The sequence below is a fragment of the Curcuma longa genome, chromosome 12 (genome assembly GCF_044706935.1).
Source record: "Curcuma longa cultivar G26 ecotype Majalengka, Jawa Barat chromosome 12, ITB_CL_G26_1.1, whole genome shotgun sequence".
NCBI lineage: Eukaryota > Viridiplantae > Streptophyta > Magnoliopsida > Zingiberales > Zingiberaceae > Curcuma > Curcuma longa.
In genome coordinates, this window is record NC_133872.1 from 10,592,130 (window position 1) to 10,605,969 (window position 13,840).

The following is a 13,840-nucleotide window of genomic DNA, read 5'->3' on the forward strand; positions in this document are numbered from 1 at the left end:
ACTGGATACCCTCCTCAGTCGACTGCGGTCATTTTATCGTGTTTTTAAACCCAAATCACAAATCACGGTCGAACTCTAACCACGCAGTCGACTAGGGTTATTTTTCTCCCTCCGACGATTCCTTCTCTTCCAACGGCGATTCCTTCTTTTCCGTCGAACTCTAAAATCGCGACCGAACTCTAACCACGCAGTCGTCGGGAAGAAGAAGAAAGTCGGACAATTGGTGTCGTCGGGAAGCATTAGCTCGCGAACAGTTGGGAAGAAGAAGAGAGGAGGCTCTGCGCGCGTGGTGAGCAAAGGAGGAGAAGAGGAGAGAGAGAAAGGGTAAGTTTGTAAAATCATGTATTGGGGAGTTGAAATTAAAGTTTGGGGAGTGTATGCAAAGAAATTCATGGGTGGGGACTGACCACAAAGATAAGTTTGAGTTTGGAGAGTTTTCTCTAATTTACCGTTACTTTAACACATTCTATAGTATTCGTAATAAAATTAGTTTTTTGAAAGAGAAATATGATGGGATGTTATTTTACTTTGTTATGAAAAAAGAATGCATTCTGTTAAAATTTATAATTAAGAGTATTTAAAAAAAATATTTTTATCCTTATTTTTACATAAATAGTTTTTCCGGTTTCTTATCATAAATTTAAAGTTTTAAGCAACCTTGTGAGGTTGATATATATTGCGTTCTAATTCAGGTTCATAAAAAGATATTACACCATTTCGCATAATTAAATAAATGGAGTGGGTTCAAATGAATGAATCACACGTTTAGCCGGGGCCAGCTCGCATTAATTCCTGCAACAAGAAAGACGACTTCTTCCGTTACAAGTGGGTCCATCTCCGTCGACTGTCCACTGCAACGGCGACACCTCATCGCGTCTACTTTTACGCCACGAACGATACAGGAGGTCCCGACTTTGTAATTGCTTAAAATTTTGTTTTTTTTTCTTTAAAAATAAAAACAACCAAAAAAACGTAACAATAAAAATAAATAAATAAATAGGAAAGAGAGCTACATGTGCTTTTCTTTCCCCTCCTGGAGCTGGTGGGTGTAGAAGGGTGTTAGGCTGAATGCAGTGCAGCGCAACTAAACGGGTGGATGGAGGAGTTGCCGCCTGTAATCCCCCGCGTACATGTCGCCCTGCTTCCGCTTCATCATCATCATCATCATCATCATCATCATCATCTTCTTCTTCTTCTTCTTCTTCTTTTTTCTTTTTTCTTTTTTGTTTTGACCATTTCATCTCCTGTTGTCTTCTTCCTGGATCCGCATTGAGGAACAAGAAATTAAGCAGAGTGATTGATCGATCGATCGCTGATTTCTTCGTCTCCTTCGGCTCAGGGTTGGCATTTGGATGGATGAGAAGAAGGAGGACGAGGACACGGACGCCAGGCAAGCGGGCGCCAGGTCCAGCCTCTCCCACTCCCAGCGGAAGCCCATCTCTTACAGCCAGCCCCTCGGCCGCGATGCCGCTGTCCTCAGCGCCTCCACCCGCCGCAACGCTTTCCGCCAGCATAGCCTCGACGACGAAGTCCGCGCCTGCGCCTCCTCCCCTCGCCTCCTAGACGCCGACTCCCGCACATTCTCCTGCCCTCGCTACCATCCTTCCTTCCGCCACTCCACCTCGATTGAGGATGGTCGCTTCCGCTACCCGCCCCCCGTCCCCGGCCAGCACCACCACTCCGCCGCCTCCTTCACGCACGCCTTCTCCCTCGACAGCCGCGGCGGAGGATCCTCCCTCTCCGACACCGATGGGGCGCTCACCCTCGAGCGCGCCATGTCCCAGTACGGCGGAGCCCCCGGGACGATCCCCGAGTTCATGGGCAGCGGGGGCGGCGCTGGCATCTTTCGAGTGCCCCTGCGCGCCGCGATGCACCCCGACCGGCCCCCCGCTCTCGAGCTTCGCCCTCACCCACTCCGGGACACCCAGGCCGGCTCCTTCCTCCGCACTGTCGTCTGTACGCGCTCGCAGCTCTGGGCGGGTCAGGAGTCGGGGATGCGGGTGTGGAACCTCAAAGACGTCTTCGGGGAATGGGGCCCTGGTGGCCCCGCTAAAAAGGGCGATGAATACAGCGCCCCCTTCAGGGAGTCCTGCCGCACGTCTTCGACGCTGTGCGTCGAAGTTGATGCGGCCAATGGGTTGATATGGAGCGGACACAAGGATGGAAAGATCCGGTCATGGAAGATGGAACAGCCGACCATCATGAATTCTGCTGGGGATGCAGGTACTTTTTCTCCGTTCAGAGAAAGCCTCTCGTGGCAAGCGTATAACCGCTCTCCCGTACTCTCGATGGTCATCACATCTTATGGTAAGCAGCACAAAGCTAATCTAACTATAGCTCCCTGCCTTGATCTGGTTTTGTTATCTGCAAATAAAATGGTAGAGTAGAGGAGTTCTCTCCACCTCTTCAGTCTCATGTTTAAAATTTATGGTTTTCAACCCTCCCAAAGCTTCCTTCCCACATTTTTATTAATATTATTATTCTTCATTATGTATTTATAGCACTATTAATTTAGTTAATTTTTTTTTACATTTTGTTTAATAGAAAATTATAGTGGATAAGTTTTGATGGTCTACAACTTTCTTCAGCAAATTTTCTTGAGATGATATCTTTTTAAGGGTAATAATTGAAAGCAAAACAACCTGATGATTCAGTTAGGTACTGGCCTCTAGTTATGGTTTCTCTAAGAGCTAGTATAGTTTCAGATGACATTTTAGGTATATATTGTAAGACAGGCAGAGTATAATCCAAATCCTTTTGCCGTCAGTTATTCAATTCACTTTGAGACAGTTACTAGCTCTAAAAACTACAGTTTGCAGACCTGGATTCTGGACTCTATTGGTTGTTGGAATAATTGAAATGTTATTCTGGATGGCCTTGAATATGTATCTTCTTCATTGGATTATGTTTGAGACCGTTATTTCTGGCCTTTGTCATTGATTTCTATGCCATGTAAATGATAATAAGTGCACTTGAAACTCCAGGTGAAATATGGACAGGTTCTGAGGGCGGAGTTATAAAGGCTTGGCCTTGTGATTCCATTGAAAAAGCCCTTGCATTCACTTTAGAAGACAGACATATGGCTGCATTACTAATGGAGAAGTCATTTGTTGACTTGAGAAGCCAAGCTACGACAAATGGTATTTGCAACTTGCCTACAACTGATGTGAAATTAATGGCATCTGATAATTGCAGATCCAAAGTATGGACTGTTACTAGCTTATCTTTTGCGCTATGGTATAACTTCTTGTTTATAATATTCATCAATTTTTATTTTTGTTGGTACCTTTGTAGTTGTCAATTGGAATGCCTATTTTATTATTGTGCAGGGATTCTCGCACAAGGGATCTTCTTAAAGTATTCAGTATAGATGGCCAGGTAGAGACTCGAGTTGATATCCAATCTTCACAAGATCCATATCTGGAGGATGAAATAAAGACAAAGATTGTTTCCTCATCAAAGAAGGAAAAATCACAAGGTTCAGTTGGCTTTTTCCAACGTTCACGTATTGCCTTGCTGGGAGCAGCTGGTGCTGTTCGCAGAGTTGCAGCAAAGGGAACATTTGGAGAAGATAATAGGAGAACAGAAGCAATAACTACATCAATGGATGGAAGGGTCTGGACCGGATGCACAAATGGATCACTAGTCCAGTGGGATGGAAATGGAAATCGGTTGCAAGAGGTTCAACATCATTTGTCTTCCGTTCAGTGTATTTGTACACATGGGCCTCGGTTGTGGGTGGGTTATGCTAGTGGCAATATTCAGGTCATTGATCTTGATGGAAATCTGATTGGAGAATGGGTTGCACATAGCAGTCCAGTTATAAAGATGGCTGTTGGAGGCTCATATATGTTCACTCTGGCACAACATGGTGGAATACGTGGGTGGAATATAAGATCTCCTGGGCCTTTTGATGATTTATTGCGAATAGAACTTGCCAAAAAGGATCAATCATATACAAAATTTGAAAACCTTAAGATCTTAGCTGGTACTTGGAATGTTGGACAAGAAAGAGCATCTCCTGATTCCCTCATGTCCTGGTTGGGTACTGCAGCATCACAAGTTGGTTTAGTTGTAGTTGGGTTGCAAGAGGTGGAAATGGGGGCTGGATTCCTGGCAATGTCTGCTGCTAAAGAAAGTGTAAGACATCTATGCACATGTTAATAATGCTGTTACTCTTATGGATTCAAAACTGTTTGTCAGTAGCAGATAACTAGGAATGAAAAATGACCTTATCACTCTTTCAACTGATCTTTCCCACTTTCTCACTCAACATCTCTTTTACTTCATACCTTCTCATTTGGGTCACAATTTGACTTTTCATTTTTTTTTTTGTATAAAGCTAAGTTCGTCCTCTTAAGCACAGGATAGCCACTGATTCTTCCAATGAATGAAGTCAAAGATATATGGAAAGCCAAAGATTATGGAAATGTTTTGGTTTATTATGGAAATATTTGGTTTCTTAATATTGCTGCCCTATCAAGGAAAGGATAAATTGACCAAAAGTTTAATCCAAATAAGGAACTCAGAGATTAGGATATTGACTAAAAATGGTCTTCCACTTAATGAATTTTATTGAATGAAATTCTATGAACAATAATACCATGTCTACCAAAAAATGAGTGGAAAGAATGTACACATAGTATGATAAATTTTATTCTCTGCTAACTGAGAAAGTCAAGCCATAAGATGTTGGGATATTAGTGTTTATAAATTACAAAGTCATCATCAATGGAGATAGGGCCTAGTGTTCAAGCACGGCCACATAGATGAACTTACTAATAAGAAATCAAGCAACACAATATTTGCTTAAATAAAAATCTCTTTGAAAGAGATTACCTTTTGAATAAGAAGATAATTTATGAACCAACAAATAGAATATTTGTTCACTTGTGAGAATCCAAGATTTATGAGATTGGTTCAGGCATAAGAAGTCAAACTACTAGGGGAGGACCCTGATATATCAAAGCAATGAGAGGTTGGATATTTTAAAAAGTTCGAGTGATAATTCTAGTTTATAGTGGTTGACTTTTCATGTGTTACTGTGGTCTAGAAAAGCAATAATAAACTATCATTAAGGTGAAGAGCAGCTGCATATCTATTGCGTCTAATGCATTTGCCATATAGCTAGAAGATTTGTGAACATTAATTCATATTTTATGCTTTTCATACATTATTAACTTTTTTTGATGATCTTAGGTTGGAATTGAGGGGAGTGCTAATGGCCAATGGTGGTTGGATGCTATAGGCAATGCTCTAGGTGAACGAACATCCTTTCAGCGGATTGGTTCTAGGCAGTTGGCAGGGTTAATCATTGCTGCATGGTGAGCAATAAGCTTAAGCAAGAAATAAGTGAAGATTGAAGACATGTCATGTTTTGGATGCATGATTAACCTTTTTAAGTGCGTCAATGAATTTATGTATTTTTGCCTTCTATAACTTAGTTTATAATTTAGGGCTAGGAAGAATCTCCAGTCACATATTGGTGATGTTGATGCTGCAGCAGTTCCATGTGGATTTGGACGTACAATAGGCAACAAGGTATCATTTTCAATTCTTGTGATTAACACTTTTTGGTGTAGTTCATTTTTAGGTTTATGGAAAGGTTGCTAAGATTTATCTTTTGCCATTTTAAGAAAAAAGATACTACTTATATTATTCTATATGCACCAAATTGACTTACAAATTAAATAATTGTTTTATCAAAATTTTGAATAAGCTTGCAATAAAAACAATCCATACCTACATTGTGAACAGTCAATTGAGAAACTCTTGTTGCATCATCATCTAGTACACTCTAAACCTCTATGAACTGTTTGGCTTATGGAATCCTATGTCTTAATGTTTATCTTGTGCCCCTCTTTACTCTTTGAACCTAATTAAATCAATATACCTATAGAATATATGCATGTTTAAAGAAATAGATAGTTTTGATGTCTAATTTAATCATTTACCAGGCTTACACCTAATAATTGCTTGGTATTAAAAATGATTTTTGTTTGTCTGTTTCTCTTTCCAAATAAATCCACACATTCATCTTGAAATTCTCATCTCCGCTATAAATTTTTGCTCATAAAGCATAGATTGCATAAAACCATCTTAGACTAATGTATGGGTACAAAATCACACAAAAGGATTGTAAATCCTTCTTTAATTTAATAAATTCAAAAGTAGTTTGCTTCTCCATGTGCTTAATGCACTTGAGATGCATAAGTAGACACCTAGGTGGATTTTGAAGGGGGGCAGAGTGGCTGCATTTCTCATGTGGCATAATCATATAAATGCAGATAAAAAAAAAATCTTATTTGATTCATTTAAACTAAACCAAATTGACTGTAGGAGTTATCTGTTTACCAGTTGTTCCAATTTCCAATGGAATTACTCAATTTACCATACAGGGAGCTGTGGGCTTGAGGATGAGAGTTTATGGCAGAATAATATGCTTTGTAAACTGTCATTTTGCTGCTCACCTGGAGGCAGTGAGCAGGCGGAATGCTGACTTTGATCATGTTTATCGAACAATGGCTTTCAGCCGGTCAACTACTGGACAAAATGCAGCAGGTTTGGCAGTTACCTACATATATGATTGAGGAGCACAAAACACATTCTTCTGTTCCAAATATAACCTTATAACAACATTCTAATAGCAATTTACATCTTTTCTACAGGTGCTCTTACATCTGTCCAATTGCACCGTTCTGTGAATGTATGTAAAATAGAAGAATTTTCCAATGAATTGTGATGAGGATATTTCCATGTGAATATCACATTCTTACCAAGTTCAATACTTGTGGCATTGACAGGCTCCAATGATTCAGCCTGATGATGGGAGAACTGACTTGTCAGAAGCTGATATGGTGGTTTTTCTGGGTGATTTTAATTATCGGCTGCATAGTATATCTTATGATGAAGCTAGGGACATGGTTTCTCAAAGATGCTTTGATTGGCTTAGAGAGAAGGATCAGCTCCGGGCAGAAATGAAAGCGGGGAAAGTTTTCCAAGGAATGCGTGAAGGGCAAATTAAATTTCCTCCAACATATAAGTTTGAAAGACATCAAGTAGGTCTAGCAGGTATGCTTTTAACATAAATTGTATTATGGTAGATTATTTCTCCTGGATGAAATTTGAAGGTTAAAAAATAACTAAATTTTATGAACACGATAAATTTAGTTCTGGAAGATCCATATGTAACATGATAAATTTATTATTTTGATAGTTCAGTTATACTGGATTGAATATTAGTTTCAGTAGTTTTGCTTCTTCCACAGATGTTAATGACTAAAAATGTGTAACTAGTTTAGCAGTTAAAAGTTCACTGCATAAACTTTTCTTGAAGATGAGACTGTTGAAGTCCTTGAGTAGTGTCTGGTGGTTAAATGTATTTGATTCTATTATTTGGATATGAATTATGAAAAGGAATCATTTTGTCTTCTCAGGGTACGATTCAAGTGAGAAAAAACGTATTCCTGCATGGTGTGATAGAATATTGTATCGTGACAGTCGTTCAATTTCATTGGCTGAATGCTCACTACAGTGTCCTGTAGTCGCAGCAATCTCACTGTAAGTTCTCTGGAATGATGCTTTTCATAGAAAATTTTTTTAATGGTTGACTAATGGATACAGAATCTTCATTTGCTAGGTATGAAGCATGTATGGATGTAACTGATAGTGATCACAAACCTGTCAGGTGCATATTCAGCGTGGAAATTGCACATAGAGATGAATTGATAAGGAGGCAAGAGTATGGACGAATAATAACAACAAATGAGAAGATAAGATCCTTGCTTGAAGAATCCCGTGCTGTTCCAGAAACTATTGTTAGCACTAATAACATAATCCTGCAAAACCAAGATGCTTCCATTCTTCGTATCACAAATAAGTGTGAAAAGTACAAAGCTGTCTTCCAGATCATTTGTGAAGGCCAGGCCACACTTAGGGAGGATGGAAATACATCTGATCTTTCTTCTAGATGCTCCTTTGGCTTTCCTCTCTGGCTTGAGGTACATTTCCTGCCTTTGCAATTTAAACTTAGTTGGTAAATAAGTGTGTATCTTCACTTCCAACCATTGTTTTTAAAACGGGACTGGATTGGATCAGACTGGCCTGTTCAATCAGTTGACTCAGACTGAAGGCCTATTTGATCTGGTTCGAACAGTAGAAAGCATGCAGTTGAAGTGGCTTGCTAAGTTATAAAACCCTGGGAGCTGACTTATTATACCCCCTTGTATGGTTTTCAAAAATCTGCTTCCCGCAGACACCAGTATCTGAGATTTGGATCTGAAAATCTTGATGATTTCTACTCCAATAAAAAGTTATTTTGCATTGTTAATTACATGGTTGTATGATGTTAAACTTCCATCTTTCAATCTGAGACATTGAGTTCTCATGCTCATTTTGCTTGAATAAACTTGATTATAGCTTTTCAATTTGATTTATTTAGCAAAAACTTGTCAGTTTTATAATCATAGGTCTGAATTTACTGAAATGCAGACCACCAAAATCATGACTGTTGAATACTCGAGAGCATGTACTATTAGTTGTATTGGCCTTTACAGACCTAATGCGAGACCCAGACATTTTCATCTTTCTCTCACAGTCATTGTTTGAATTTTTAAGGTTTATCCAGCTGGTGGCATAATCAAGCCTGGACAAACAATAGAAGTTTCTGTGTACCATGATGATTTCTACACAAAAGAAGAATATGTTGATGGAGTTGCACAGAACTGGTGGTGTGAAGATAATAGGGACAAAGTAGTAGTATTGCTTGTACACATCACTGGAACTGGTTCAACAGACAGCAAAGCACACAAGGTCTCGGTATGTCATTCCTCATTGAGAACTGAGTGTGGTGATAGAAAAGTGCTTAAAAGAAGAAGCCAATCAAGCCATCTACACAGGTCAGATATTGGGGACTTTGGCAGTTCATCCACTGGAGTTCCCAACATATCAAACACACGTCGTCCATGAGGTTGCACTAGTCTATACAAAAGAGAGCCAGTGAAAAGGACATAAAAGTTCTTTCTTGTATATAATTCATAAGAGAAAATTAATTCTTTCCAGAAATTAAATCAGTTGATTGAGGAAACGTTTTTTGTGATTTCATGTAGTATTATGCATAGAGTGACAATTAGATTTGTGGATAGGGTTAAAGTGAATATAGTTTTGAAGCTTCTTATCATGCCAAATATTTGACAACAAACCAATGTTTGATCGAAACTTGAGCATTTGGATTCAAGCACAAGTTAGTTTGCTTGCGCCTTTTTTTCTTCTGGTGCTGTGAGATGTTTTTTTTTTGTCTCTTGTTTCACTTTTCTGTAGGGTTAATGATTGGATAGCTTGGTTTTGCAACAGAATATGTTCATATTGGCTTTGATTGGGCCGTTGTTCTCTGGCAAAATCTATAGTAAACGGAGAAAAGGTGGCTCCTAACTTTTTGGAGGTCTTTTTTTTTTTTTTTTTTGTCTTTTTGCAATTTTTACGCCTGGCAACTGATTTTAATATGATTGAAAACTAGCAATGATCTTAAAGACCTATTCTCTTGTGTTTATTTATTTTTAAAAAAATTCCTCCAAGAATTCATGAAGCAATTGGTAATGAGCAAATACTGCGTAGGAATTCTTTATGCAAATGTTAAAATTTTAAATTAATGTACGTTTCACTTTTTTTGATCTTGAATTAACGTCCATTAATTTGAATTAATTAAAAGAATATAAAAAGTTAGGTTGGCTTTTTCTTTTTTTTTTCCTCGCATTCTGCGTGAAGAAATTGGTTATCGAACTAATGATCTTGAAAAATAATAATTTTATATTTTTTTAAAAATATATTTAATTTTAAAAATATCTTACTACCTTTCAATTTTAAATTAAAATAAAATATTAATTTTTATTTTAAATCTAACTAAATTAAATTGAATCAAACTAAATCAAGGAGGTTTATATAAAAGTCATGATTAAAAAAACTCAATCTTTTTTAAAAAATATTACATCATTAAACTCATAATGATCTCCTAAAATTATCCATATTTTTTTAAAAATTTAAAATTTAAAAAATGATTAATAAAAAATTTTCATTAAAAAATGTTAATAAAAATAAATTAAAACAGAAAACTTAAAAATAAAAAATAAAAAATAATTTTGATACTATTTTGATTAAAGCATCACTAAACTAAACGGATTCAATTCCTTAGATTAATGAAGTCCTCATAATTATATAAAAAATGTATAATATTTATATAAGTGATAAGGATTGGTTAATCCTTGTTAATTAAATTTGTAGTGTTTTCCCAAACCCTGCGTGCCCACCTACCCTCGGACCCTGCGCTCCTCTTCCCCACCACTGCCGGATCTCGCCTCTCCGCCGTTGGTGCTCCCCGTGCTCCTCATCTAGGGTAGGAAACCCTAGCTTCGGAGAAACAGTTTGGAGCAGGTATGCAGCATCAGAAACCAGTTTAAGACTTCCTTTTTCCGACAATAACTCGTTCCCAGTCTGTGTGGATAATGTCTAGCATACAAATATAAGTCACCCATGTGATACTGCCTGTGATTCATATCAATATTAGAGACGATTTCAATGTGCTCCAGGAAATTCACATCGCGCTGTTCAAGGTTGGGCTTTCAGATGAGATGTTCGCTGCTAGAGTTCTAGTCCATGATTACTTGAAAATGGGGCTATTGAACAAGGCAGAACAGGTGTTTGATGTATTGCCGCATAGGGATGTCGTCCTCTGGAATTGCATGGTGAATGACTTTATGCGGTTGGGTCAGTTTGTTCTCTGGGTCATTGTGCTGGCTGGGTTAAGAGGAGATCTTCTATGTTCTTCATGTCTTTGTTATCACTTGAATTTTGTTGGTACTTTCCCCTATGGTCCTAACATCCAAGACATTCCTTGAGCAACCCAATTCTGACACTGGTCCATGATTACTTGGAAGGAGGCTTATTCATAAAATTTGTAAATAGAGGATATAAAACACAGTAGAAGATTTAGTAACAATAAAAATGGACAAGTTTATTTTTATTTAGTTCATAGTCCTTGATTGCTACTTCAAAGTCCATAGTTCTTGACTACTTACGTTGGACAATCCACTATAAAACTCTTTCTCCTTCGACAAAGAGTCTTACCTTTACATAAGGATTTAGGAATGGTAACACTTTACCGTCCTAGTGATTAAGTACAAGAATAGACGAGAATAAAATTAAAGTTTACCGGCACAATAAGTTTACTATGGCATGCGGATGTCGGTGTAGCGCGTTACGACGGCGTATCTGGTGCTTTGGTTGTGTGCAGAATGACCGTTGAGTTTGCGTAAATTAATGCTATAGGATTTTCTCTCGTAGTTGCTTTTATAGAGTGATCTAGGTGTCTGGAATTTCTTTCGGACGTTTTCATGTCATCTCGTCGATCCGCTCTCGACGCTGACTTAGTATCTCCTTCGGGCGCTTGTATCCTTTCTGAGCGCTTGGAATGCTGACATGGAAGGTTGCTAGATCAGTTTTGACTCCGTCGTGCCTTATCTTTCTCTGGGCCCCTGAAGCCTTCTAGGGGCAGAGGTTGAGGTGTCTTCGACCACTCTTGGTTTGTCACCTCATCCTCCTCGTTGACCCGATCAGCTGACATCCAAGCGTCTAGATCTCTTATAATTGCCCAGATCCATAGGGGCACCTGGAACTCGGAGTTTTGGTACCTTAGTTTCCTGCACTACAGAGTTAGCAAAAAACATAATATGAAACTTGGACAGTTTTTCAACTGTCTGGTCTTGACTTTTAGGTTTCCAGTGAAATTCTATATCAGATCGACATGTACTATTTCCTTTAAGGAAACACATTCTCACCTACTCCTCTTAGGAGAGATTACCTCTATCAACCATTCAGTCATCCAAACCTGGTTGGACTTTTGCTTAGCATCTCGATTCTCGACCTTTAGGACTTTTCTTCAATGTCTGGTCCTCACTAACCCATCAACCCGCTAGACGTCCAGTCCACTGACCCGCTTAGATTTTCTGCTTGGTGTTTTGATTTGTCTAGTCTTTCTACCAAGTCCACCTGATTAGGACTTCCTTGCCTAATCCTCCAGATTAGGACTTTCTTGCCTAGCCTTAATTAAGACTTTTCCTGTTCTACTTGCACATTCATTTCAACTCATTAATCACACCACAACCTTAACTTGAACCCTATGCCATGATCAAAATATTAGTTCGATTATCTAGTGCTCCCTGCACCAACAAAATAGACTACAGTTAGGCTTAGGTTGCTTATTTGTTATATGCTAAGCTTGTAGGAACCAAGAGCTGGAAGCAAGACTGAGGAAGCATAAGAGAAGCAAATATAAGCAGTCGAATTGAATTCGAAGTTAACTCAGGTCAAACTTGGTTGAACTCATTTCGGGTGCCCGGATCATACTTCGAGTGCTCGGACAGTCCAGGCGTCCAGACCAAAAAGAATCGACCTCGATAAAGACTGATAGAACTGGATCAGATTGAATCGGTCTGGGGCACCCGAAAAGGGATCCGAGCGCCCGAAAGAGTCTTTATAAGGCCCCAATGTGCAAATTCAAGTAGGACCAATATTCTACTAATCTCTCATCCTACAGTGCTGCTGAACTTGAATGAAACCCTTCTCGTGTGATCGGGGAAGCTTAGGAATGGTGCGCTGCGCTCAGGACTTCTAAATTGACTGATTCGAGAGTTTGCTTATTATTATCTTACTATTTTACTTACTATTTTCATTATATATTTGGCTGTAAGATGTATTTCTCGGGCTCCAGAAAGAGTTTCGAAAAAGAGACCGCTAGTGGACAGACACTTCCTGTACATAGGTCTTGGATATACTAACCCTGTGGGATTAGGAACCGATTAAATCTGTGGGTCTTGTTAGGCCTTGGATATACTAACCTTGGGGGGTTAGGAACCGATTAAATCCGTGGGTCTTGTTTGGTTTGTCTAATTCTGTTGCTAGCTTCTTTGATAGAATTAACGAATGAATGAGCTAGATTTATCCCCCTCTCTTGCACAAGTATCGGTCTTACAATTGGTATTAGAGCCAGACAGTTCTCGATAGGACTAATCGCCACGGGAGTAAGAAGGCATAGATGGAAGGGAAAAAAGATCATATTTTAAAAGTTCATTTTAAATATCATATTATTTATTTTAAGTGCAGGGAGAGAAGATACTATAAAAATCAGTGTCCTACTCGTAAGACTCGGACAACACTAACAGTGGCAAAGTAGCAACCAATGCTAAGAGCTCAGAGAAACAAAGAGAATATTACGTGCTTCAAGTTCTAAAAGCATGGACACTACGAGAATCGATATCTAGAGAAGAAGATGAAGAAGAGTCAAATTTAAAATTAAGGGTTGCGATTCCGATAAATTTGTTAATTTACGAAAATGTCTTAGGGTTTTGCATGATAGATCTATTTCTATTTCAAACGTAGATAATTTTAAAAATTAAAATTTAATTTAATTAATGAAAAAATTAATTTAAAAAATTTAAATTTAAATTTTAAAATTTTAAAATTAACTAATTTGATAAATCTAAATAATTTTAAAATTTTAAAATTAATTAATTTAATAAAATTAAACATAGATAATTCTGAATATATTAATTTAATCAATCCAAACTCAAATAAATTAGAAGAAAAAATTAATTAATTTTAAAATTTTAATTAATAAAAATATAAATATAAATATAAAAAATTCAAACTTAGATGGTATGAATGATGAAAATTCAACTAACTTAAATAATTCAATCAATAAATCTATATTAAATAATAATTTAACTAATTTAAAATTTAAAAATTTAACAATTAATAATTAAAATTTAATTAATTTTGATAATCAAATTAA

The 13,840-nt window shown here is 37.8% G+C and overlaps 1 protein-coding gene across 1 annotated transcript; it reads left to right on the top strand.

Annotated features, from left to right (window-relative positions):
* Positions 1 to 1,208: 1,208 nt before the first annotated feature.
* On the top strand, positions 1,209 to 9,138 carry LOC141842930 (type I inositol polyphosphate 5-phosphatase 13-like). Its single transcript, XM_074730917.1, has 11 exons — positions 1,209 to 2,307; positions 2,985 to 3,237; positions 3,330 to 4,140; positions 5,200 to 5,324; positions 5,457 to 5,541; positions 6,399 to 6,561; positions 6,669 to 6,706; positions 6,804 to 7,071; positions 7,437 to 7,560; positions 7,640 to 8,000; positions 8,617 to 9,138. The coding sequence occupies exons 1-11, from the start codon at positions 1,353 to 1,355 to the stop codon at positions 8,965 to 8,967; spliced, it is 3,534 nt and encodes a 1,177-aa protein (XP_074587018.1). The 5' UTR covers positions 1,209 to 1,352; the 3' UTR covers positions 8,968 to 9,138.
* The last annotated feature ends 4,702 nt before the right edge of the window (positions 9,139 to 13,840 follow it).